Source organism: Cryptomeria japonica, chromosome 5 (assembly GCF_030272615.1).
Source record: "Cryptomeria japonica chromosome 5, Sugi_1.0, whole genome shotgun sequence".
In the NCBI taxonomy this organism is placed as follows: domain Eukaryota; kingdom Viridiplantae; phylum Streptophyta; class Pinopsida; order Cupressales; family Cupressaceae; genus Cryptomeria; species Cryptomeria japonica.
In genome coordinates this window covers 683845338-683871121 of record NC_081409.1, presented here as the reverse complement: position 1 = coordinate 683871121, position 25784 = coordinate 683845338, and the positions used below count along the sequence as shown (strand labels likewise).

The window sequence follows — 25784 nt, the reverse complement described above, 5'->3', positions numbered from 1 at the left end:
GTGTAAGCTATGATGTAATGAAATAACTATAAATGTGAATAGATCATGTTGCTAATAGGTAAATCATGATAGAGGAGTCATATATGTTCTTGTGAGAATTTGGAATGTAAAAGAGAATTGGGATTAAAAGGTATTGAGGCTTTAGAATGAAGCTAATAGGAAATGGTTTGATTTGCGTAGTAATGGAATGTATATCATGCTAGATAGATAGTAAATGACTTGTATATGATGTATGCCATGTACTTATATTGGAAGTAATGGATTTATATAGTTATATGTTTGTACGTTAGTAAATGAACTTTATGATTGAAGGAACAGTGTGATGTTTTGCTTGCTCATGATTAAGTAAAGAAATAAGGGAATTAGTTTATCATGTGGATTGAAGAATGAATTATAGTTTATACATTATGAGTAGATAATCATAATGGATGGAATGAGATCATGTTAGTATTAAATGTGTTTGAAGTATGTTTAAATGGATTAGTAAGGATGGATTATACCCATGCATTAGGATTGCATTATCATGGAAAATGATAAGAGCATGTAGATAGGAAATGATGGGTTACAACACATTTCGATTTGGTGTATAAAATGAATGTAGGAATATGGTGTTGTCTTGCATTTTTAAAGAAGGAATGTAATATGTTAGTAAAATGGTAGAATGGCATGCATATCATGATGGATAGATAATTTGGTAGGTTGCATATCTCATGGTTAGGAAATTGGATCTGATGCATTAATTCCATATGGAATGTGTTTGTCATGTGAGTAGGATGTCATTATGGTAGTTCATTAAGTAATGACGTTGAAGTACTCTAGGGAAAGATTAATGATGTTATGTTATTTCCGCTTGTGTTAATTAGTGAAATGTGTAATGATGCATGTTCATAATGGATAAATGGTAAATGAATGTAGTTAAATGGAGATGTTATGTGTTACGTTAGTTGTTAATATATGTTAATAATTTTTTTTTATCTCCATTAGAATGTTAGTTGCTTAATTTCTCTAGGGTATTTTGGCGGGCATTACAAAAATACCTTTGCTGGTCTATGTAATCTGCAATCCTCAGAAGAATTTCATCTCACCTATCATAGACATCTCAAATTCTTTTTGCATATCATCAACAAATTTCATACTCAAATCATCATCTCCTCTAAAAATAATGTCATCCACAAACACTTCAACAATCAAAATGTTACCATTTGCAACCTTAAAGTATAAATTACTATCATCGATACCTTTACAAAATACTAGCTTCATCAAATACTCATCTAATCTAGCATACTAGGCTCTAGGGGCTTGCTTTAGTCCATAAAGTGCTTTCTTCTATCTGCCTACCATATCACCTTCATTTGATAATGAAAATCATTCTGGTTGCTCAATGTAGACTTCCTCCTCAAGATCACCATTCAAAAAGGCTGACTTGACATCCATCTGATATACCTTGAAATTTTTGTAAACATCATATGCAAGCAACAATCTAACAAATTCAATTCTAGCTACCAGAGAAAAAGTCTCCTCATAATCAATATCTTCCATCTGAGAGCATCCCTTACATACCAATCTTTCTTTATTTCTTACCACTTCACTAGATTCATTCAGTTTATTCTGGAACACCCATTTAGTACCAATCACATTCTTTTCTTTAGGTCTCGGAACAAGCTCCCAAGTGTTATTCTTGTTAATCTGATTTAACTTTTCTTCCATTTCTTTTATCCACTTCTCATCCTTACATGCTTCAACAACATCTTTAGGCTCAATCTTAGAAATCAGGTATATCTCTTCAGCAACAAGTCTTCTTCTAGTCATCACACCTTTGTTCTTATTGCCAATAATCTGATTCTCAGAATGATTCAATTTCACATACCTCAGAGTCTTTAGATTATTCTAATTCTTAGGCTCTTGAACTTCTTCACTGACAGCAACAATATCTGAATTAGCTGTCTTTACTGGATCATTCTGCTTCAAGATCTGAGTCTGTGCAGGCTTAGAAACAATATCCTGATCATCAATCTCATATTCACATACTGTGATCTGCTTCCCATAACATTCATCAACCTTAACATTTGCACTTTCCACCATCTTTTTCAACCTCTTATTGTAACACCAGTAGGCCTTGCTCTTCGTAGAATATCCAAAGAAGATTCCTTCATCAAATCTTGCATCAAAAGATATAGAAACTCTACCATGAATCACACAATCTTTATCATCCCCAAATCTTACTATACCACCATCATACCTTTCCATATTCACAAAATTACTTTTATCACCTATCATATGATGTGAATAGTCACTGTCAATTACCCATTCATATTTCTCTTCAATCATAGCAGCCAAAGCTTTCTCCTCAACAATGCAACTTGTAGGAGTCACTGGTACTAGATCATCTTCCTTGATAGCAATAAATACAAATTCATCTCCAAAATTCCCATTTTTTGATTCATCATTTTTCACACCTTCATCAACATCATAATAGCATCTCTTCTGATTTATGTACTTCCGGTAGGGCTTGCAGGGCTTATCATACTTATCATGCTTCTCATATTTACAATGCTTATAAAATGTATCATGTCTTTCAGATTTATCATGGTTATCATATCTAGACATTCTTTTAGGACACCTAGAAGCAAACTGTCCTATCTTATTACAAGAGAAACATTTCAGGGGTAACTTTCCATCATAATTACCGGCTCCCTTAGGCAATATCCAAGCAATAAGCACTTCAAACTCATCCAAATATTTCTCTTGCTCTTCCATCTCTCTCATTTATCTTTCATATCTTGAAACCCTAGATGAACTCTCTCCCAAATCATACAACTGCTTCCTGGATACAAAGGCTTTAAATGTAAATTCAGATTTACCATGTGATTCTCCAAATTTTCTCAACTCAAATGCAACAAGCTTACCAACCAACATGTCTCTTGTCACAATATTCACACTCTGGATCTCATCAATAGCAACAAATTTAGCTTTATAAGAAGAAGGCAAGGATCTCAACACCTTAGCAACAATCTCATCTTCCTCAAGAGTTCGACCAGCACATCTGATGTTTGTAAAAAGTTCATTCACTTTAGCCATAAAGGAAGTTATGTTCTCATCTTCTCCCATCTTCAATGTCTCATACTTTACCTTCAAACTCTGCAACTTAGCAACTTTAACTTGTGCATCTCCTTCATACAAGACCTCTAGCTTTTCTCATATCTCATGTGAAGTCTAAAGTCCCATCACATTAGTCATCTCTAAATCAGTCAAGGCACTCAACAACGCTTCCTTAGCCCTTATGTTATGCTCAGCTTCCTTGATTTCATTAGCAGTAACCTCGGTCCATTCAGAGGAACATTGTAGACATTCTTTATAATCTTCCAATAATCTTCTCCAAGACACTTCAAATGAATTTCCATTTGGTCCTTCCAAACAGTATAATTATTTCCATAAAATCTAGGACTCTCCTTCTTGAACACATAGGTTTCCATCACAGATCTCCTCAAGCGGTTAAGCTTCTTCTGGAGGATCTAGCTTTGTTACCACTTTTTGGCAACAACAAGAAAAAATGAGAGGGGGGGAGGGTGAATCAGTTTTCACGGGATCAAACAAATTAAGTACTATCTTAGATCTGATCAATTGCAGCAAAAAGAAAGATAAAAAACAATAACAAAAAAACACATAACAAAAATATTTTGACATGGAAAACCCAGTTAAGGGAAAAACCACGGTGGGAACCTACCCACAATAAGATGATACTTTGCAATAGTATGTGTAAATATTACAATGGGGAATGCACATGCATTCAAGAACACTTCCTAGAGATCACTGCTCAAATTACAATGACCCAAAAGGTTGCAACCCTCAGGGAAGGTTCACTACCTTACAAAGATATTCAGACTACAATCCGACAAAGAGGAACTGCAAAAATAGCATCTACTAATGCCTAATGATAGTTCTGGTTAAGAACATATGTCTTCCCTTCACCAATCTCTGCTCAACAAACCACACTGAAATATGAATTCACTTGATCGCACATGCACCACTCTATGATAATGTAGACTCAACACCAGTACCTAAACTACATGAATATTTCACCCATTTATACAAATCGTCAACCTTGACTACAAGGTCGGCCAAACCCTTAACACCTAATTACAAAATTACATCACACGATACATAAACCAACCACCAGATCAATACAATGTCATAAAAAACTTAGCATGGACGTAAATCAACTCCTCAAATGTGCACCACCATCGAAAATCTTGCCAAGATCAACTGCAACATGTTACACCACCAAAAATACCGCATAACACGAAGAATATCACCGAACCCATAAGATCAGCAAGAACACACACAATGATCAATGTGGACCACTAAAAAAAATAGGACATGATTAGGAAACACCAACAAGCACATTAGAACCATTTGTAATAGCTGCACCAACACCACTTATTCAAATCTTCATCGATCATATGCAAACACTCAAAGAACACTTAACAACAACAACTCAGACAAGAAAGATAGCTTGCAGAGCATCAAATCATGAACCATCTGAAATGAAGATACACATGGACATCCCAAACACTCTCCCAAACCCACAACACAAGATATGATCATACCGGAGCACAACGGATCAAACACCAGAACACTGCAACACTGAACAATGAAAACCAATCTCCATATCGGAATCCTCAACTTGATCAAATCATCACATAGCATCATGGAATCAATAAAGAATGACATATCTCTAGTTGATTCAACATAGAAAATAGATAAACCAACCAGATCAACTCACTGTAATCACCGGGTCACCAAAACATTTCTCGGCAACACCAAAACATAGGAATATGTTGAGATCAATGATAACAACATATCCTAGTAGCAACAATATCCAACATACCGGTTCTCCCGCATTGTCAGGTTGTCTGTATGTGTGTACATGTTCCCCAAGGTGATCCACCATTGGAATGTTCGCCATCTCTCTACAAGGCCCTTTGTCTAGAGCTCAGAATCTCGCAAGCTAGCAAGTGCAAATGAGTCATTTTCATACTTCTCATCTCCTTTTATAGGATTTCCAAGTGCCTAGATGGAAGTGCACGTTTCCCACGTTGTATTGGTCATGGTCTTTTGCACCTTGTAACACTTGTCTCTTGTGCATTTGATCTTTGATTTTCAGTCTGTTCGAACCATTGGTTTCCTGTCATCATTGTTGATCAATTGGCCCCTTTTCTGGATTTTTCTGACCAATCCTCGAGGGGGCATACATATATCCTTGTCATCATCTAGGGCATATTTTCTTGATTGTTCTTTTAAACAACGCTCATAATCGTATTGTCTCAAAGAGGGGCAAAATGCAGGCATCTAAAAATGGTCAAAGCTTACGGTACCATACTTTAACATGTCCGCCTGACCTTCTTTAGGGTTTTCACATCTTATTGACATTTCCTCCATGTTATGCATTTGGTCTTTATCATTTGTCGGCATCTTTTCATTCTTGTGCATCTCTTTCCTATTTGACTCTAATTCTCTCGCTTTTGAATTAGGTCTTGTTGGTATCATTTCTGAATTGCAATAACTGGTCATAATCAATCTTGTCATATCAATTGGAGATCATCAATCCTAATTTATGTCGAATTAGGGTTTTGTCCTAGTTTTCAATCAATTTGCAATCATCTTGAATCAATTTTGATCATTTTGGATCCTCTTTCAATTTGGATCTCTTGACAATTGTAAATCAATCTTGTCAAATTGCAATCAATTTGTCATCGGTCTTTGTCAATCTCAGTATCATGTCAAATTTTATCAAGTCAACCTTTTATCAATCTTTGATCGATTCTTCATCGATCTCAATCAATCATCAATCTTCGTCAATCTTGGATCAATTAGTCATTGATCTTTTTATCATTTGTCATCTATCAATTTGGTCCTTCTATCAATCTTGGTCAACTTGTCATTGGTTTTCAACGGTCAATCAACATCGGTTCTTTATCAATCATCAAATATTTATCATTTAATCAATGATCGATCTTATATCGATTGTTTCAATAATGTCCTGACCTAATTGACATCCTTTCATTTCTAATTTCTCTTCTAGGGTTTTATGATTTAATCATTTAATCCTATTAACTTCTTCCTCTAGGTTAAATAAATTTATTTATTTATCCTAGGCCCCTCTTGTCACAATTAAACACTTTATTTAATTGGCTAATTGTGTCCCTTTTTGCGAGTTAATTAATAAATGAGAATTTATTAATTAATGTCATCTAATTCCTATTCCGTAATTTTTATAATTTCTCCATTTTCCACCTAATTTTCTAATTTCAAAATCTTACTAATTTTCCCTCCTAACTTTTCCCACTAATTTCTCCTCTTTTTGTGCTTCCCTTTTGTCATAATTTATGAAGCTATTTTCTCTCCAATCATGTCATAAATCATGAAGCAAAATTTGTGGCTAATTTGTCATAGTTTGGAGGCTTAATTCTCTCTCAATTTGTCATCGATTTTGCATAGAAATTTGTTATATTTGCACATGGAAACTTGTCAATCAATTTTTGATAAATTTTGTCATTCAATTATACCATTTTCAAATCAATTTGCCTTTTTTGATTCAATCATTCTAATTTCATGATTTTCCTCAATTTTGGTCTATAAATATAGCTTCTTTTTTCAATCATTTGAACAACCATGCTTCGAGTACCCTTATGCTATTGTTAAATCATCTCACAATCTTGCTTCCAATCACACTTTGCACTTGTAGGTGAAATCCACAAAAATCCCATTTGGAGGTGAAAGAAGGACAATGGAATCACATGGAGGAGATTCTGCGTTATGGTTTGCATTTGGTTTATTTTGAATCTTGTCTTCATGCTTTCGTTGATTGAATTAGGAGTGTTTTTCATAGCTTGTTAGCTTTCGTGGTTAGCTAATGTTATGTTATGAAGCCTTTAGTCGAATTCCTAGTTACAGTTTCTAGTTACATCAAAATATTTGTATATAGACTATTGAAAAACAAATGATAAATATGTAAAGTTTAGATGGTTTCTAGTCACAACAAAATGATATAGGCTATAGTCAATATATGAAACAAAGACTATTAGAAAGTAGATTCTTAGATAACATTGGAAGACGTTTGTTTTGAGAAGAGTGCCATTAATTTGATTTCGAAGGGATTTGGGGGCATTGAATTTTCATATTTGAGATTGTTGGTGGTTGATAGGGTGAAAGTCAAGGCTTAATGTGTGTGATTTGAGTTGTCCTAAACAAAAAAATAATTAATTTGTCATCTTTAATTAATGATAAAAGAAAACTAGAAGATCGAGATTGTTCTAGACAAAGGGTTAAGAAGCCCTAATAAATATTGCTGACCATTCAGTGGGAACGATCAAGAAGAATATTTGGTTCATAAATTCAGTGGGAAGGAGTTCTATCATTTCAAGCCAGCTAGGGGAAAGGAGCCAGTAGTGGAAATAGGACCAATAACCGTCATCTTTTTCTCAACCTCACCCCCCGTTAGTAGACATAGTAGGAGCCAAAAAAAATGGTAATGGAAGATCCATTAATAAATATCACATATACCAATAGTGAATAATTTTTTAGTTTTTTTTTACCATAATTAGCCCATTACTGGGACATTTGTGCACCACTACTGGGTCATTTGTGCTTAAATACTGGGGCATTTGTCCACTACTACTGGCTATTTTGAGTTATCTACTATTGGCGCAAAGGTGATTATGTATTGGACCACACTTTGAAATTTGTACTTTTTGACCTTTGTGCACATAACGAATTCCACAATGTGCATCGTTACTACCCACAAGCCAAAACAATAGCTTTAAGTAGTTAAGTCGTATTCGGAGAGAACGAAAAAAAAAATCGTCGAAATCAGATGAACCATTTAGGAGCTTAAGATGCACGAAGTTAGCTATGTCCACTACTGACTCCGGTCCCCTATTGACCTTTTGTTGTTAATATTGCAGGTGGTAACTGTTGTTTTTCAATAGTTGCACTGTTAAAAAAATTCATTTTTATATCAAATTTTACTATTTTATCTGACATTTATCTTTATAAAAAGATTAAAAAGTGTCATTTTTTATAAAAATAATTAATATTACATATATTTAAATACTATCCCATAAAAGATCTCACGTCGTTTCTGAAAATATTGCTGTGGCTAATGCTAAAATTCTCAATGTTTGAAAAAAATTAAAATTCAATTCATACCTGAAAAAGCCCCATGCTTCAGAAGCCTTAGCCATTTTTCTGATCTCTTCTTCTCTGTGTTGTGCTTGTGCAATCTTACTTAAGTCAAATAGATCAGTTGGAGATTCAACGATTGCTGGTTTCTCTTCATCACTTTTCACATACCTGTCTGGAACTTGTGTGAGATTTGCTAGTGTGTTTATAGCTGTGTTAACAAAACGGGCAAGTTCCTGTTTCCCGTTTTAACAGGCAAAATGCCGTTTTCGTCGTAAACGTCCGCGTCTCCTGTTTCCCGTTTTTATATAATTTTTTAAATCATATTTTGTTATCTTTATGTTATATGATTTTGTTTTATTTCTTAAGTAAAAATAATAATATACAATTTTTTTTATATTTATTTTTAATATTTTTATTTCACAAATTTAGGTATATATTTATGTAAGATTAAATAATAAGAAATCAAAATGTCTAAGATATTATATTTAAAGTAATTGTTTAATTTATCCCAAAATATCTAGGTAAACTTTCATACTATTTCTTTGTGATTATATTCTCTCATAGATATTCTTAATATATATTGAAGATAGGAAATATGATAAAAGACACAAATAGATAAATGAATGGAACACACACAATACCTTATCTTATACCTTTCCAATCTCATGGATTTGGTTCAAGTGAATGCACCCTCATTTGCTTGATTTGCTTGTTGTAGGAAGGCATTAAAAGATTCTCCATTTATTTGTTTAGAGTCATGGAGATCTCATGTTCAATGTTGTATAAAAAGTTTGTACTAAATTTTTCTACTAAATCATGGAAGGATTTAATCTTGTGGGGGAGATGGGAGAACCATTTAATGGCTTTCCCTCCTAAACTTCAAGGAAAGAGACACATTAGATATGCATTGTTATAAGTAACTCCCAGGAAAGCTATGTAAAATTCCCTAATATGCCCACATAGATCACCCTTTCCCTTGTATTTGTAAAATCTAGGAGTTTCTAAATTGTGAGGGAAAGGTAGCATGGATATGAATTTATTAAAGAGATAAGGACATATGTCCTCAAGTGTATAGATCTTCTTAGTATGTCTCATTTGAATGTTTGTTATTTGTTATTGTAGGTTTTGGATTTGTTGTGCCAAGTCATTGGTGGGTATGTAGGTAGGTATGTTTGTGGTCTGATTAGTAAAACTCGTGGGAATAACTAATTGGTTACCTAACGTGTTGTGATTTTGGGGGATATGTGTATTTGTGGACATAATAGATGAAGTGGCGAAAGGTGATTGGCCTTGTAGAATGTTCATTAGAGGGTTGTTGTTTTGGGGTATGCATGTATGGTTTTATGGTATGTATGCACTTGTGGGTATGGTAGGTGTGATGATAGGATTTGATGGTATAGGTGGTTGATTTTATGGAATTATGTTATGGTTTTGAGGGATGCAAGTGTTTGGAGGTATGTTAGACATGATGGTATAGGTTGTTGGTTTTGGGGGATGATGTTGTGATTTTTGGGGGTGTAGATGTTTAATGAAGTGGCAAAATTTAGAGTTGTTGATGATTGGTTGATGTATGTGTTTATAGGTGTGGTAGATATAGTTGATTTGGAGATGTATGTGGTATGTGAGGGGAATTTGGGATTGGTCATAAGAATGGATGTGTTGATGTAGCTAAAAGTTTGAAGGCTTGTCATGGAGATGGATGTAGTGATATGACTACGTGAAGTGACTTGTTGGTAGAGGAGATTTGTAATTTGCAAGGTATATTGTGGTGATTGGGTGTTGATTAGAGGTATGGAGACTTGGGTTGAGATGGACAATGTTGTGATTTGTTGTGTTCTAGAAATGTTGGTTAAGGGTGGTATGAAAGGATTGGCTTGTTGTGATATGTTAATTGATCATGGTATGAAAACATTTTTTTGTTGTTGTATGGACATGTTAGTTAATGGTAGCATGGAATTGTTTCCGATTGATATATTTGTTAAACTTGTTTCCCCTAAGGTATGTGATGTTGTGGAATTAATGGGATCTTTAACAAGGGTAGTGTCAAAATAGGAGGGAAAATTGGTAGCCTTTATGGCTAACCACAAAAAATAATGGTTGTGGTTTTGAGAAGACAATCTACAAGCTTCATAATTTCTCTAGGGTTTTGTTGTGGTTCTTGTAGTTCATCAAAGAGAACTTGAGTGGTTTTTGTTAACATGGGTGTACCTCTTGAAGAGGTTGGTTGAGGAGTCTCACATCCACTTGGGAAGGAAGGTGTCCCAATCTCATGTTGACTTTCATTCAGGGTCGCTTTTGGAGTTGACTCAATTTGATGATATTCCTTTTTCTTTCTTATGTTGAGACCTTGTGGTAGGGATACAAGATTTTCAAGACCTTTGGTAGATTATGTGAAGTTGGATATGGATGTGAAGGTTTTCTTGATTTCCTAGAATATGATTAGATTTAGACTAAGGCAATGGTATTTTTGGATTTTTTTTATACTTGAATTTGATAAAAGATAATGTTATGAATTTGATAAAAGATTAACAAAGCGAATCTAGATCTTGTAATGGTATGGATCAAGAGTATAATTGCTGTACTTAAATAGGACTTGCGAGTCTAAGAAAATAGACAGGGAGTGAAGTCTGCTAACTCAAGAGTAGCCAAGGTTCTCAAGCTAGTTTACGTGCTAATGATGTAGGATAATTTGACTCTCTACTTGGAGTAAGCAAGCTTCCAAGAAAAAAGATAAACTAAAGACAAAGGGATAAAAGATCTAGATTAAAATATTAATAATTTTGGTTGTTTGAATGAAGTTGATGATAATGGTATGTTGTTTGTGATTGGAAGATAAGTTTTGTCCCTTTCCAAGTCTAGCTAAGGATAATAGATCTAAGTCCAATGGATGAGGTGAAATGTTGATTAAATAGTGGATGAAAGTTCAATTCAAGACTTTGGTGAAAGATGAAGTTGGAAAACCTAGTTGAGGTATTTTAGGTCTATCTCAAGTCTACTTATCTGAAGTAATGAAAATTTGGCTTTTGTTATGGTGTGAAATCTTAATGGATATTGATATTAGTTAAATTTGCAACAAAATTGGTCAAAAGTACCAAGTCATAAGTCAAAAGTGCCACAAAATAGTTCAAAGGCATAGACTAATGACTCAAATGTGTAACTTTGGCAATTGAATGTTCATGGGAATAGTTAAAAAAACCAAGTCAACAACATAGAAATGTAATTCTATAGAACAAATGCACCAAAGAGTAGATCAAAAGAACCAAATAATACTTCAAAAGTGCCACAAAATAGCTCAAAAGTGGAGAAGAAAAGCTCAAAAGTGCATGCTAATATTTGATAAGAAAAATAATGTAACTTAAATGCATAAAAGGATGATAAAAAAAGTGCAAATCTATGGATCACATGTCTAGTGGGATGACATATAAAAAAAAGGCTAGGTCTATATTTCAAAAATATAGATCAATGACTCAAAAACTGTGTAGGTCAATGAATCAATGTGGACATTAGATCCAAATTAGTCCATACAAACAAATAATATGATTTTTAAAGGAAAACCCTGGCGTTCCAGGCAAGCGAAAGCCCTCCCATACAGCCTGATGGAAGGTGATAGAAAATATATGGGACACCTGTAGTACAACTGTATATGTATCCTACGCTTAAGAGAGAAAATAAACAAAGTTAAGCTATGCTTTTTTAAGTTTAGTTTGGAGTACGGGACATGTATAAATTGTGATTAGCATTTTAATTTTTTTTTAAGCAGAATACCTTGTAGCTTTTGGGGCAATCTGTAATTCTGTGTTATTTATATAGAAAAATGGTTACAATAACCCTATTTTTTTTATGGGAATAATTTAAGGAAAATATATGATTATGAATAGAAAACAGTGCAATTTCACCCAACCCTGTCTGCAGTATCTATTGCATTTCTCATTTCTCGTTTCTCATAAAGGGTCAATTTTTAATTCCAGCAAATTCATAAAATGAATATTTTGACTTCGCTCCACGAGTGTAATAGTCTTGCATGTAATCCTGGTGAATAAACTTCCTGAACAAGCAGGGATGATTATCATCAATCAGTTCAGGGGAAGTAGTAATCTCTTCAGTGAATCCGGGAGCATAAAATACTCCAATTGATAGTCTTTCTTTCTCCTTGTTCGTTACTGCTCTGTGTATGATGCTCTTGTATCTTCCATTTGTCATAACCTGCAAATCCAGCTTCACAACTTATGAAAAAAGAAATGAGGAATCATAATTTAATGTATTCGACCATTATAATGCCTACCCTCTGTATGCATTGGCAAGCAAGGGGACAAGAGGAAGATTAATCACATTCATTCTCTGATTTCCTGTTTCCTATAATTTCATTCTTAAACATCGCCTCTTTAATACTGATAAGGAAATTACCTCCATCATGTTTCCAGTATTAATGACCAGGGCATAAGGAATTGGTTTCACAGATCTCCATTGATCATCCTTGTGAATCTGCAAGCCCACTACTTCATCATCCTGCAGCAGTAGAGTCAGGGCTACCATGTCTGCATGTGCACTTAGTCCTAGAACAAGATCTGGATTAACACAGGGAGGATAGTAGTTCATCCTCATCTTTTGGTATGCATTGCCAAATTTCTTCTCAAAAAAGTCAGGCTGCAAATGCAATGACTCAGCAATCAAAGCCAGCAGTTGCCCAGCACGTCTTTTAATTTCAGTATTGTATGCATACACGGTCTCCCTGCAAATCCCATAAGGAAAAAAATTCATCCTGAATCTAGAGGTGAACAAGAATGTTCTACAGCTAATCTAAGCCATCCATGTAAAGAAAAAGGTTCAGTTTTCTACAGTTACATTAATATAAATTTTTTTCTATGTAGCATTCTGCAATACATGAAATCGGCAGGCTCAGTCGGCCAAAAGTTCAAATCTCTGAGCTCGGGAGGATACATGATCAATCCTAGCAAATTACCCCAATCCAACTTCTGATTTTCAGACACAACGAAGGTCTGGCCGTAGCCCTGAAGATCCCCTGGCCTCAATGAATAACTCTGTTTTCTCTCTAATGGCAGCTTAAAAAAGTCTTTCGCAATTCTTTTCACAGTGTCTATCAGTGAATGAGGAATACCGTGATTAACAACCTGTGGCAATGTCTATACAGAAATTAGAATTGGAAATAGTTATCCAGTCATTAGTTGTACTAATGTCTAAGTTATTGTGATAATCCAGTCATTTTATCAAAATTTTTAATTAATTAAAAATTAAAAAATAATTGTATCATCATTTATTTAAATGTAATAAATATGGTCAAATGTACAGTCTGATGACTCCATAAACAAGAGTGTATATATTCTGATTTCTGTTGAGTCAACTAGTTATCTTAAATTTATGTTAATAGTAATAATAAAAATTTATATAATTATAGTCAGGACAGGTAGCAGAGTTGGTTTGGATTGTGGGTTTGCTCCTTGTTGGTCTTGGGTTCAACTGACATTGTGATTTCATTAATTTTATTATTTTGCATATTCAATTCAACAAAACAAATAAATATAGATAATTAAAAAATAATTGATAGAGATTTAAAAACTCAAAAAAAAAATAAAAATTGCTTATTGAAAAAAAAGACACATTGCTTCACCATATTTTTTTTCTCCCCTATTTACTTGCCTAAAATTTTGCTTATGAATTTTTTTTGTAAAAAATATTATCAATAAATTCATTTACAAAATAATTTAAGAAGATTGCATAAAAATAAGCAGCCATTTGACTATCCATGGGGCCACCTGCTCCACAAATTGCTCCTTAAAAAGTTGAGCAGCTGCTAGCCAAAATAAGCTAACCCCATGTCCCCATGCGGCTGCTTAAGTGCAATTTCTACTTAAAATTAAGCAGCCAGAGTGTTCCCATACAAATTTTTAATTAAGAGGAAAGGATAAATTGGAATGTTTTCCTATTTAAGTGGAGCAGCAGTTGCTTAAAACTTAAAAATAAGCTTTGAAAAGAAGGGGGGGCTGAAATAAGCAGCAATTGCTTATTGAGAAGATTGACACGTGGCTCTCCAAAACAATTTCCCTCTTTTTATTTGTTTCCAATTTTTTCTCCACAATTTATGTGACCAATTAGAATTAAATATTTCTTTTAATAATGCAATTTAAGATGACTGCTTATTTTATAAGCAGCAAAATTTTACATTCATGGGGCCACCAGCTCCACAAATTAATGCTAAAAAAATTGAGCAGCGGCTGCTAACCAAAATTATTGCAATTGGGATAGGGGGGAAATTTAAGCTCCTAAATATCTTTCTATGTGCATTATAAAAACAAGTAAAAACAATACATTTCCCTCCAAAACTAATTTTTTAATAGAAATTAAAGTTAGATGTTTCACAAGTGGTAGATAACATCCCTAAGTTGGTGGGGCCCACAATGGGATCCCAGCCTTAGTTGCCTTAGTTTCAACTATATATATAATTTTGTTTTATTTTTTACTTTATATAATCTTTGCTTTTATGTACATTTATTTTTATATAATATTTTAAATTATATTTTGTTATCTTCTTATATTTTTTAATTCAAAAAATGAATCATATCTTGTTATATTCAATATTCAATATTTTTTATTTTTTAATATTTTTATTTCACAAATTTAGGTATATGTTTTTGTGGGATTAAATAATAATAAATCAAAATGTCTAAAATATTATATTTGAAGTAATTGTCCTATCTATCTCAAAATATCTAACCAAACTTTCTTACAATTTCTTTCTAATTAAATTCTCTCTCATAAGGATTCTTAATATACATCAAAGGTGAGAAATATAATAAAAGACACAAATAGATAAATGAATGAAATACATGTACGATTCATCATCTTCTAATTTCCAATCTCACAAATTGAGTTGAAGTGAATACACCCTTGTTTACTTGATTTGTTTCTTTTGGAGTTGTTGCTAGGTAGAATGTGGTTACTCAAACCAACAACATGGTGTTGAGATGATAATTGATATGCGAAGAAAATAACAACATAAGGATAGCATAAGTGTTGACGGTTAAAGTGAGAGAAAATAATTCAATTTATATTATTTTTTATGAAGACAATCAGTGGCTAAAATTTAATGTCAAATGGATGGTTAGGATTGAATCAAAGTGATGGCATGGACTAAAGGCTTAGCCTTATGATGTGTCACAAGAGGAATGGAGGTGCAATAGCTGAGTGCGCTCACACGTGGCTAGCTCATGAAAGGGACAAGTGAGAAAGATAGGATGGGTAAATTATGACATGTGTAAGAGGTAGGGTGTCTATGAGGATACTTTTGTTAGACAACTCAGATAACCGGAGGACAACTGAAAGGGGTCAGTTGTCAACAGATTACAAAACTTAAAGTATTCAAATCCTTATTACCGGAACACATAAACCCAATACCAGAATAACTGATATAGCAATTAAGCATAAACATAAATCACATAACAATTACCATCCATCCAGAACACATGACACCAAGATTTGTACGTGGAAAACTCGATAAAGGGAAAAACCACGGTGGGAAGCCTACCCATAGTTTGATAATAATTTTGTAGTAAGTATGTGATTACAAAATGAGGGGCTTGCACATGCAGGAAGGCCAACAACCTAGAGCGCATTGCTCATCACAAAAGGAGCCTCACTAACTACAAAATAAATCCAGACTACAATCCGGAAAGAAGAGTGAATTGCAAAGATATCATCTCCTATGCCTGAGTATAGTTTCGGTTAAGCTCAGTACCAAAGGTCTTAAACCTCTCTTACCAACCCAATTAGATCACCTATGATCGACCAAAACTCCTGCATATGATTACAACATTATTCACACACAGATAATCACATAACCATCCCATAACCATGATCTACAAAGAAATCTTAATCATATTTATACTAACCTGGGACATAAACAATTAGGTCGGCCACATAAAAGATAATACAATAAATTCATAACATAAACCCGCAATCCAATGGTCAACCAAGTCGGCCTAAGACCGAAACAAGATAATCCAATCAATGAATCCATTCGGTAATGCATCGGGATCACCCATTAGCACGTTACATAAGTCGATCCATAACCTAACAGTATAAGACCAGACCCAAAATAGGTTGCCATAAACCAAATCCAAGAACACCGATCAACATGAACATGAACAAGATAACCAATAACATCCTAAAAGCCATCTAGAGGTCGTGCCAACACCACTTATCACATGCATCAAAAGATCTTCAACAAAGCTCTGTCGGTAAAACCCTTACCGGTGACCAAAAGGCTTACCAGAACAAATGATAGTATCCGAGTCATCGAATCCTGAACCAACTGATTGTGATATGCATCTGAATAGCATGAATGACAAATCCAAATCAATTCCACAAACCAAAGCATACCTGATCAATACCATAATCCAACCACTCTACCAGAACCAACCAGAAACCGGTAAACAACCAAAACAGTCGGTGTTGCCATCAATGAAAAAACATCAATGCAACACATAATAAATTCCTCCAAATTGCGAACAACTTTTGCATGCTCACACGTGTGAACATAAGCAAGGAAGGGACACTTGTCACATGATGGCAAGTTTGGATCTTGATCCATGTAAATGGATTTAAATGGTTATGATTGAGTAGATAAGGATTGAGAGTAAGATGGAATTAAATATTAATTGAAATGGTAATGGAAATTAATTAACTTAAATAGACATTAATTAATTGATTTATTTGGAGGGTTTGAGGGATAAGTTTAGAAGGGATATTAATTAAAGAAATATATATTTAATTTATGAAGGGTGGGAGGTAAAGATAAATGATTAATTAAATGAATAATAAATATTTATTTTAATTGACTGTAGTGGGATAAAATCAAGTGTGGCCGAGGATAGACGAATTTAAGTGTCTACATTTAGCCCCTCTTTAATATGGGATCATGATAGTAAGAATTTATCTTATATTAAAGAAGAAAAAATATATTGGATAGGAGGAATATGGATTAGTAGCATGATGCTCTAGTCATGGTAGAGATGAGGAGGGGTGATAAAGAGGTAGTAGTATGCTCCCTTGAGATGATAGGTGGGTTCCAAGAATATGTGTGCACTCTCCAAATGGATAGGAGGGATATAGAATTAATGATGGATGAGAAAGAGATAGGGATGTTGAAGGGATGGATGAGAACCATGTTGTACAATGGTATAAGAAACCTATATTTGATATTCTACTTGACGTTATGCATACAGGTATAAGAAACCAAGATGAAAATGTGTCAAGTATGTGATCAAGAAGGTCAAGTGAAAACATGTATGTCTTGTTAAACCATGATATGGAAGAACATTATGTCTTTGTGGCAATAGGATGTAAAGACCATGATAATTACAAACAATGATAACAAACACAAGCAACAAGAAAGCATGCACAAAAATCTAAAAGCAAACCAAGATTTTACCCCTAGTCAAGCTAAAAGTTAATTGATTGATCAATGGATTGATGATGATGAGGATAATCTTTTTAATGATAATAACAATGTATATCTCAAGGATTGGGAAGGATGCATCCCTATGATGACAATCAAATTCAAATTTATCAATATATTATTAACCAATTTGGATCCAAATGATAGATTAATTTAGGATGATAGGTTTGATTACAAGATTGGATTGCATTGATTATCACCAGTTATAACAATTTACTCCACATATAATCTCATTCCATTACATTTCTCAGCTTTACCTTGGTTTCATGAAGCATTAACTATGACTAGTGATAATTGATATTCATTTGTATGTTTAGCTAGTTAATGCTAATGTAAGATAATATATTATGATGAATGGTTATTATTAAATGTAAATTATTTTGTAAGGACTAACATGTTGTTTATGAGAGATTCAAGTCATGAATGCAACTTTAAAGAAGAAGAAACAAGGTGACAATTGTCAATATTTATTTATTATTGGAAAGTGCAACCAAAGTAAGGAAAAATAGTTTTAGTAAAATATGAATATCTCCCTCATTTCTTAATGAAATCAAAATCTTAAAAAATATCTAGAAAATTAAAAAGGAGGAGCAAGGAACCCAAAAATTGTTTGAAGAGACACAATAATAAAGGAGTTGCGTTCACTAGAGTTGACTAAGTTAAAAGCGGTGATATTAATAGAAGTAGTTAAGGAATGTGTTGCAATTCGGTTTTAAATCTTCTACAAATTGATAATTTTGTGGAATGGGAGTAATTGAAGTTAGATAAAATTAGAGAAGGTTGTGGAAACAACAAATCATGGGACATATGCACCAAGATAGGAGATCAAAAAGATTCCAATTTTTTTGGCCCCCATGAAGCCATTTAGCATGCACCAAATAGGGCACTCACCATATTTGGCATGCACAAAATTGGTTTTGTGTGCCATGCCTAAGGTTTGTTCATGGAAAACCTATTCGACAAGAACTTAATTTGGAACTAGCCAAATGGATATATGCTTTTGAAAGTGCATTTCCATTTGGCATCAAATTATGCACTAGACAAATATTTTTCATTGGACTAAATTGTTCTCTCTCTCTCTCTCTCTCTCTCTCTCTCTCTCTCTCTCTCTCTCTCTCTCTCTCCCAACAAGAATATATACATGAAATATAGTATTTAAGTACATAATTTAAGTTATATTTCATTTATATATTGGCAATATGTTTGAGAGTAGTTTTATATATCTAGAAGTTATAATATAGATTCTAGGTTTTAGAAGATCATTTAAATTTTCAAAAAGACAAATTTTAGTAATCAACATGCTCCTATCAACATTCTCTTCCTCTCTATCTAACTCTCTTTATCTCCTCTAAACTCTAGACCTATATATCTCTCTCTATCACTCTTCCTCTATCCCCTTTCTACCTCTCTCCATCTCATTATCTCCTCTCTCCCTAAGATCTAACTCTCTCTCTCTCTCTCTCTCTCTCTACTATATGTCTCCTCTCTCTCTTTACAAAACTCATCCTCACTCCCTGCCTACCTTTATTTCTTTAGGTCTCTCACATCCTCTCTCCTCTTTCCCTCTATTATTGCCCCCCTCTTTCTCTCTCTCTATCCATTCTCTCAATCACTACCTCTCCCTCCAATACTATCTCCCCAGGCTCTAGGTATCTCACCTCTATATCTCTCCCCTCTCTAGTTTTTTGCCTCTCCCTTCCTCACTCCCTCTTATTATCTCTATTTATCTGTCTTATTCTCTCTCCATTGTTAATATCATCACCTCTCTCTCTCTCTCTCTCTTTGTATCCTCTTTAGGTTTATTTCTTTCTAGAACTCTCTACATCTCTACATATATATCTATGTCTCATTACCCACCTCTCTATCCCCCTCTATCTATCTCACTACTCTATCTACCCATCTAGGTCCCTCAACTCTCTCTCATTCTCTAGGTATCTCACCTCTCCATTTTTTACCTCTCTAGTTCTCTCCCTCCCTCTCCACCTCTCTCTTCATCACCCCTTACCCCTCTCCCTTTACTAACTCTCTCCTTCTCTTCTCTCTCTCCCCTCATGCCTCTTTATCTCCCCCAAACTCTATACTTGTCTCTCTCACCTCTCTCTCCACTCTAGGCTTCTTCCACCCTCTCTCCCTCTCTACCTCATTTTCCCTCATTTCCCCAATCTCTATCCTTGCCTCCTTCCCTCTCTCTTCCATCTCCCTATCCTATTGTTTATCTTGACTCTTTATCCATTCTCTCAATCACAACCTCTCCATCCATCCATCTCTCTTTCCTCATCCCTATATCTCCCTCCTTCCATATTTACCTCTCCACATCTCCCTCATCTTAATACTCTTTCTCTCCTCCTCTATCTCTCTCACCTGTATCTCTCCCCTTAGGTCTCTGATCCATCTCTCCCTAGTCTCTATGTCTCTCACCTTTATATATATATCTCTCTCCTCTTTAGTTCTTTCTTGCCCCCTCCCCCCTCTCTCTCTCTCTCTCTCCCCTCTTTATGTTTATCAATCACTTCCTATCTACCTCTTCCTCCCCCCTCCTTATCCCTCTCTAGTTCATCATCTCTCTCCTCCTCCATCCCCCTTTATCTATCTCACCCCTCAATTTACCCATCTACATCTCTCACGTCTCTCTCCTCCTCTATATCTCTCACCTTTCTAGTTCTATCCATCCATATAGATAGAGAGGTGAGAGAACTTGATGGCTAGAGAGAAGGGTGAGATAGATATAGGGGGATAGAAGAGGAGAGAGAGAATAATATAGAGAAAGAGAGGGCTAATGAGGCGGGGAAGGAGGAAGAGGTAGATGGGGAGTGAGTGGGAGACCTAGAGAGGTGAGAGGTAGAGAGGTAAGAGAGGAAGCGAAGCAAATGAGAGAGAGAGAGGGGGGAAACCTAGAGGTAGGGAGATAGTTAACTAGAGAGGGGAGAGAGATAGAGCCCTTGGAGAGAGAGGTGGATCAGGACAGAGAGAGGGGTGAGAGACCCATTTCCCTTTAATAATTCTCTCCTCTTCTATCTCTCACCCTAGGTCTCTCACCCAACTCTCCCTAGGGTATAGGTCTCTCACCTCTATGTGTCTTCACTCTCTAGTTATTTACCACCCTCACCATCTCTATCTTTTCCTTCTTACTACTCTTTCTCTATTTGTGAACTTATCTCTTTTATGTTCTTCTCTCTCCCCCTCACTCTCTACCTGTTCTCTCTCTATCTCTCTTGGTCACTCCCTATCTACCTCTCCCTCTCTCCCTCCTTAGCCCTTTCTTTCTCTTTTATTTTCTCTCTTTCATCTTCTCTCTCCCTCTTAACTCTAGGCCATCACATCTCCCTCCCTTGTATAAGGTTTAGGTAATAGGATATAGGATATAGGTTTTGGAGTATTACTTGTATTGATACTTCCCTCTCTCTCTCTCTCTCACACACACACACACACACACCTTTCTGTCCCCTCTCTAGATCCATCTCACCCTCTCTATCTCCCCCTCCCTCCTTACTCCCATAAGTCTCTCTCTCTCTCTCTCTCTCTCTCCCTCTTATTTTATCTCTCTATTGTCCATCTTTCCACCTCTCACCCCAACCCCCCCCCCTCTCTCTCTCTCTCCCATCTCTATGTTTCTCCCTTCCTCCCTCTCTGCGTCTCTACCCATCCATGTCTCATTAGCCACCTTTCTCTATCCCACTCTATCTATTTTACCCTCCCTCTCTCCATATAGGTCTCTCACCTCACTCCCCTTATAGTTATCTCACCCATCCCTCTTACCACTCTCCCTTTATGAACTCTATAATTTTATTATTTCTCTCCCCTCACTTCTTTATCTCCTCCTTCCTTAGGCCCCTCACTCACTCCATGTATTCCTCTCACCCCATACCTTCTCAATCAACTCTCTATCTCTCTATCTATTTGTTGTCTCTCCTCTTATCCCTCCCTCCTCTTTCTAGGTCATTATCTCTCCTTCCAATTTATATGGTATAGTGTTTAGGGTATATAAACTATTTAGGGCATAGGGTAGAGGAGTGAGAGACCTAGGGAAGGAGGAGATAGAGAGGTGAGGAGAGGAAGAAGAGAAATAGAGGGTACATAAAGGGATAGTGGTAAGGGGGGAGGGAGAGAAATAGAGAGGGCACAAATAGAGTGGTGATAAACTTAGAGGGTGAACAAGAGATGAGAGACCTAAATGAGGAGAGAGAGGGATGAGATAGATAGAAAGTAATATGAGGAGAGAGGTGATTGTTATTATATGGAGCCTAATAAAACTTGAATGTTAAATTTTCCTCACTTCTATCAGTGTAGTTTCCCCTCAAATTATTCAATGGGGGTTTGGGGGCAGAGCCCCCAAGGAGAGGTCAAGGGACAACACCCTTGAAATCTCAAACGAATTTTATTATTTTATAAAGGAATTAGGAGTTAATTTTCTATTGGATGACATATTCTGACCCTATTTTTGTGACCAACATAAGTCTTGATAAAACGACTAAGGGTTAGGGTTTTGTGTGAAGATTTTTGTAGCATTTTATAGTGGTATTGAGTTGCAAGAGATTGCTAGTTGTAATCTATTCGATTTACTAGATAATGATATTAGACTCTCTGTTTGGTGGATGTAGCCCACGTTTGGGTGAACCACGTTAAAAATTGTCTCTTCACTAGTATTATTTATGTGTTTTCATTCCTCTGTTTAATTTTTATTTGCATACAATTACTAATAGTGATGACCTAGAAAGGGGAGGGAGAAAGAAGAAGATAGAGAGAAGGACAAAGAGAAAGAGAGGGCTAAGTAGGAAGGGAGGGATAGGTAGGCATGGAATGAGAGACTTAGAGAGGGGAGAAGTAGAGAGGTGAAGGGGAGAGAGAAGGAAATGAGAGAGAGAAGTTTAAAAAGAGAGAGAAGGGTTTAAGGAGGTAGAGAGATGTGGAGAGGGAGGAAAATAACTGGAGAGGGGAGAGATATAGAGGTGAGAGACCTAGAGCTTGGGTAGAGAACGTGAGAGACCTAGATGGTGAGTGATAGCTGTGAGAGAGATGAAGGGGGAGAGAGAGGTGGCTAAGTATATTTGGTATGTAAGAGGTAGGGGTATAAGTGGACACTTTTTTTTTTTTTTTTTCTAAAATTAGGTGAACTTGAACTTGGAGGAAAAATTTGAAAGTCATCCACTCAAGATATGAAGATAATCAAAGAACAAATATTGTAGTACTCTGAATCTAGTTTCCAAACTACTAAAGTTTTTCAAAATTGGATAAGATTAAGGGGGTCAAATCCTTCACGCATGAAAAATTGACCCTGATTTTTTCTGAAAAACATAACATAGTGTTTGACGTACGCATAAAAAAAGTCATAGTTAGATTTAGTATTTTGACAAATCCTTTGGCAGAAAGGTAGTTAAGAGTGAGAACTAGAAGATGTGTATTTTTTGTAATTTTTTGTTGAGTATTTTTTTTTTTTTTTATGATTTTTCCAATTGAGCACATCCTAAAAAATTAGGTACCTGTTCGTGTGCGAAGCATAAGTTGCACTAAACAACTTGAAAATACAATTTTTTTTTTTTTAAATTGTAAAGAATCAAGTGCACTACAATAATTAATATATAAAGTTTTTTAAATTTGGATAAGTATATCAAAAGTTATTCAAAAAATGGTGCACCTATGTCTGTGAGAACTATGGAGACACTGGTAAAATAAATTCAATAATAATATGTTATTGTTGTTCAAATTGAAAAAAAATTATATGGTTAGAAAGCTCAGAAGATGGGTGAAAATATGGTGGTAATTTTAGAAATACCCACTTGATGAAGTATAAACCTGATGATGACAAATTCGATAAACCAAGTTGATAAAATAAAACACGTAAAAAATCAGAGAAATGGAGGAAAATCAAATTTCCAAACCGTAGCTTTGTCATCCAGGCCTATTTCCAAGCCTAAATAGTCAAAAGCGCGTATGAGGTACTTATGGTTTAAAAAGCGCGTACGAGGTACTTATAGTGTAAGCAGCGCGTACGCGCTTGTTTCCCTATAAACAACGCGTGCGTGCTACCTTTACTATAAAGAACGCGTACGCGCTATTGTATAATATGATATTCTATATAGTATATGTGTATATACATATAATATATGTAATATATAATATATGAATAATATGATATTGTATATATAATATGTTTGTATACATGTAATATATGTATATATAATATATTAAACATATATATACACATGTAAGTGTATTGTCTCCCCCTCTCAAACGCATACAAGGTGCCTCTCTCTACCTATCTCTGTCTTTGTCTCTATCTCTGTCTCTGTCTTTGTCTCCCTTCCTCCATACCCCATCCCTCTTTCTCTTCTTCTCTCCCTCCCTCCCTCCATACCCCACTGCAACTGTATCTGCACTTCTATAGAAGTAAGTGAATTTATTTCTTGTCTGCAACTTCCTCTTTGATTTTTATCATGTATGCTCTCCTAAGAAAATTGACTGATTGATTTGTGTGTGTATATTGAATAGGAGGAATAGGGTTTGAAATTGAAGCACATGTGTATTATCATGACAAACAAGGAAACATGTAGCAATATTCTTCTCGAATGTGTTTTCAATGAGCAGAGCAAATGTGGAAAATAGTGTCAACAAAGCAACATGATGAGTCAGAGTACCTGCAATATGTTTTTCAAAAGGAAACAATAGGTATGAAGAGAAAGAGGGAGAGTAACACAGATGATGTCATGTAGAATGACAGTGGTGGGTATGTGAGAGTTCCCATGTTGTTACACAACACCTGTCACCTAAAGAAATTAAATTTTGTTGTATGCATGGCAGTGGTAGTATATGATGATCATCACTTGCCAAACAGCTTGGAAATGTACATTCCCATGAAAGAAATCAAGTGTGTAATTCCTATAGTCACAATCGAGATCAGTCTTATAACCTTGTGAATTTAATAGCATCATATGTTTTAGAACTTAGGTAGTACTCTTAGGGTTAGGTCAAGCTCTTACACTTGCTTATTAGCGAAGCCTTCTTGTTTGTTCACTTGGAGTCTCGATGACTGATGGATTTGTGTGTGTGTATATTGAATAGGAGGAATAGGTTTGAAATTGAACCACAGGTGTATTACCTTGACAAACAAGGAAACTAGTAGCAATATTCTTCTCGAATGTGTATTTAATGAGCAGAGTAGATGTGGAAAATAGTGTCAGCAAAGCAACATGATGAGTCAGAGTACTTGCAATATGTTTTTTAGAAGGAAACAACAGGTAGGAAGAAAAAGAGGAGAGTAACACAAATGATGTCCTGTAGAATGATAGTGGTGGGTATGCGAGAGTTCCCATGTTGTTACACAACGCCTGTCACCTAAAGAAATTAAAGTTTGTTTTATGCATGGAAATGGTAGTATATGATGATCATCACTTGTCAAACAACTTGGAATGGTACATACCCATGAAAGGAAATCAAGTGTGTAATTCCTATAGTCACAATCGAGATCAGTCTTATAACCTTGCAAATTTAATAGCATTATATGTTTTAGAACTTTAGGCAGTACCCTTAGGTTTAGGTCAAGCTCTTACACTTTCTTTTTAGTGAAGCCTCGTTGTTTGTTCGCTTGGAGTCTCATTGTATGATGTTCTATTCATAACTTTAAATTTAATATATTATTTTATTAGCCCACCATATGACCCCTTCCTCCATACCCCTTTTTTCTCCCACCACCCCCCTCTTCTCTCTCTCTCTCTCTCTCTCTCTACCTCTCTCCCTCTCTCCACTTTCCCTCCCCCCTCTTCTCTCCTCTCCCTCCCTCTCCCTCCCCCTCTTCTCTCCCTCTCTCCCTCCCTCTCCCTCTCTCCCTCCCTCTCTCTCCTCTCTCTCTCTCTCTCTCTCTCTCTCTCTCTCTCTCTCTCTCTCCCTCTCCCTCCCCCTACCTCTCCCTCTCCCTTCCTCCATACCCCTTCTTCTCTCCCTCTCTCCCTCTCCCTCTCCCTCTCCCCCTCTCCTCTCCCTCCCTCTCCATCTCCCATCTCTCCCTCTCCCTCTCCCTCTCCCCTCTCCTCTCTCCCTCCCCATACTCTCCCTCTCCCTTCCTCCATACCCCTTCTTCTCTCCCACCCCCCCTCTCTCTCTCTCTCTCTCTACCCTCCTTCTCCCTCTCTCCTCT

General features: G+C 35.5%; 1 protein-coding gene across 1 annotated transcript in view; it reads right to left on the bottom strand.

Moving 5' to 3' along the window:
- LOC131040747 (protein SRG1-like) overlaps window positions 1–25784 on the bottom strand; it is a 69426-nt gene that overhangs the window by 23312 nt on the left and 20330 nt on the right. Inside the window, exons 3-4 of the mRNA XM_059220832.1 lie at window positions 13066–13313; window positions 12589–12913 (exon numbers count right to left, since the gene is read on the bottom strand). Of these exons, the coding sequence (XP_059076815.1) occupies window positions 12589–12913; window positions 13066–13313 (573 nt within the window). The remainder of the gene's footprint in view (window positions 1–12588; window positions 12914–13065; window positions 13314–25784) is intronic.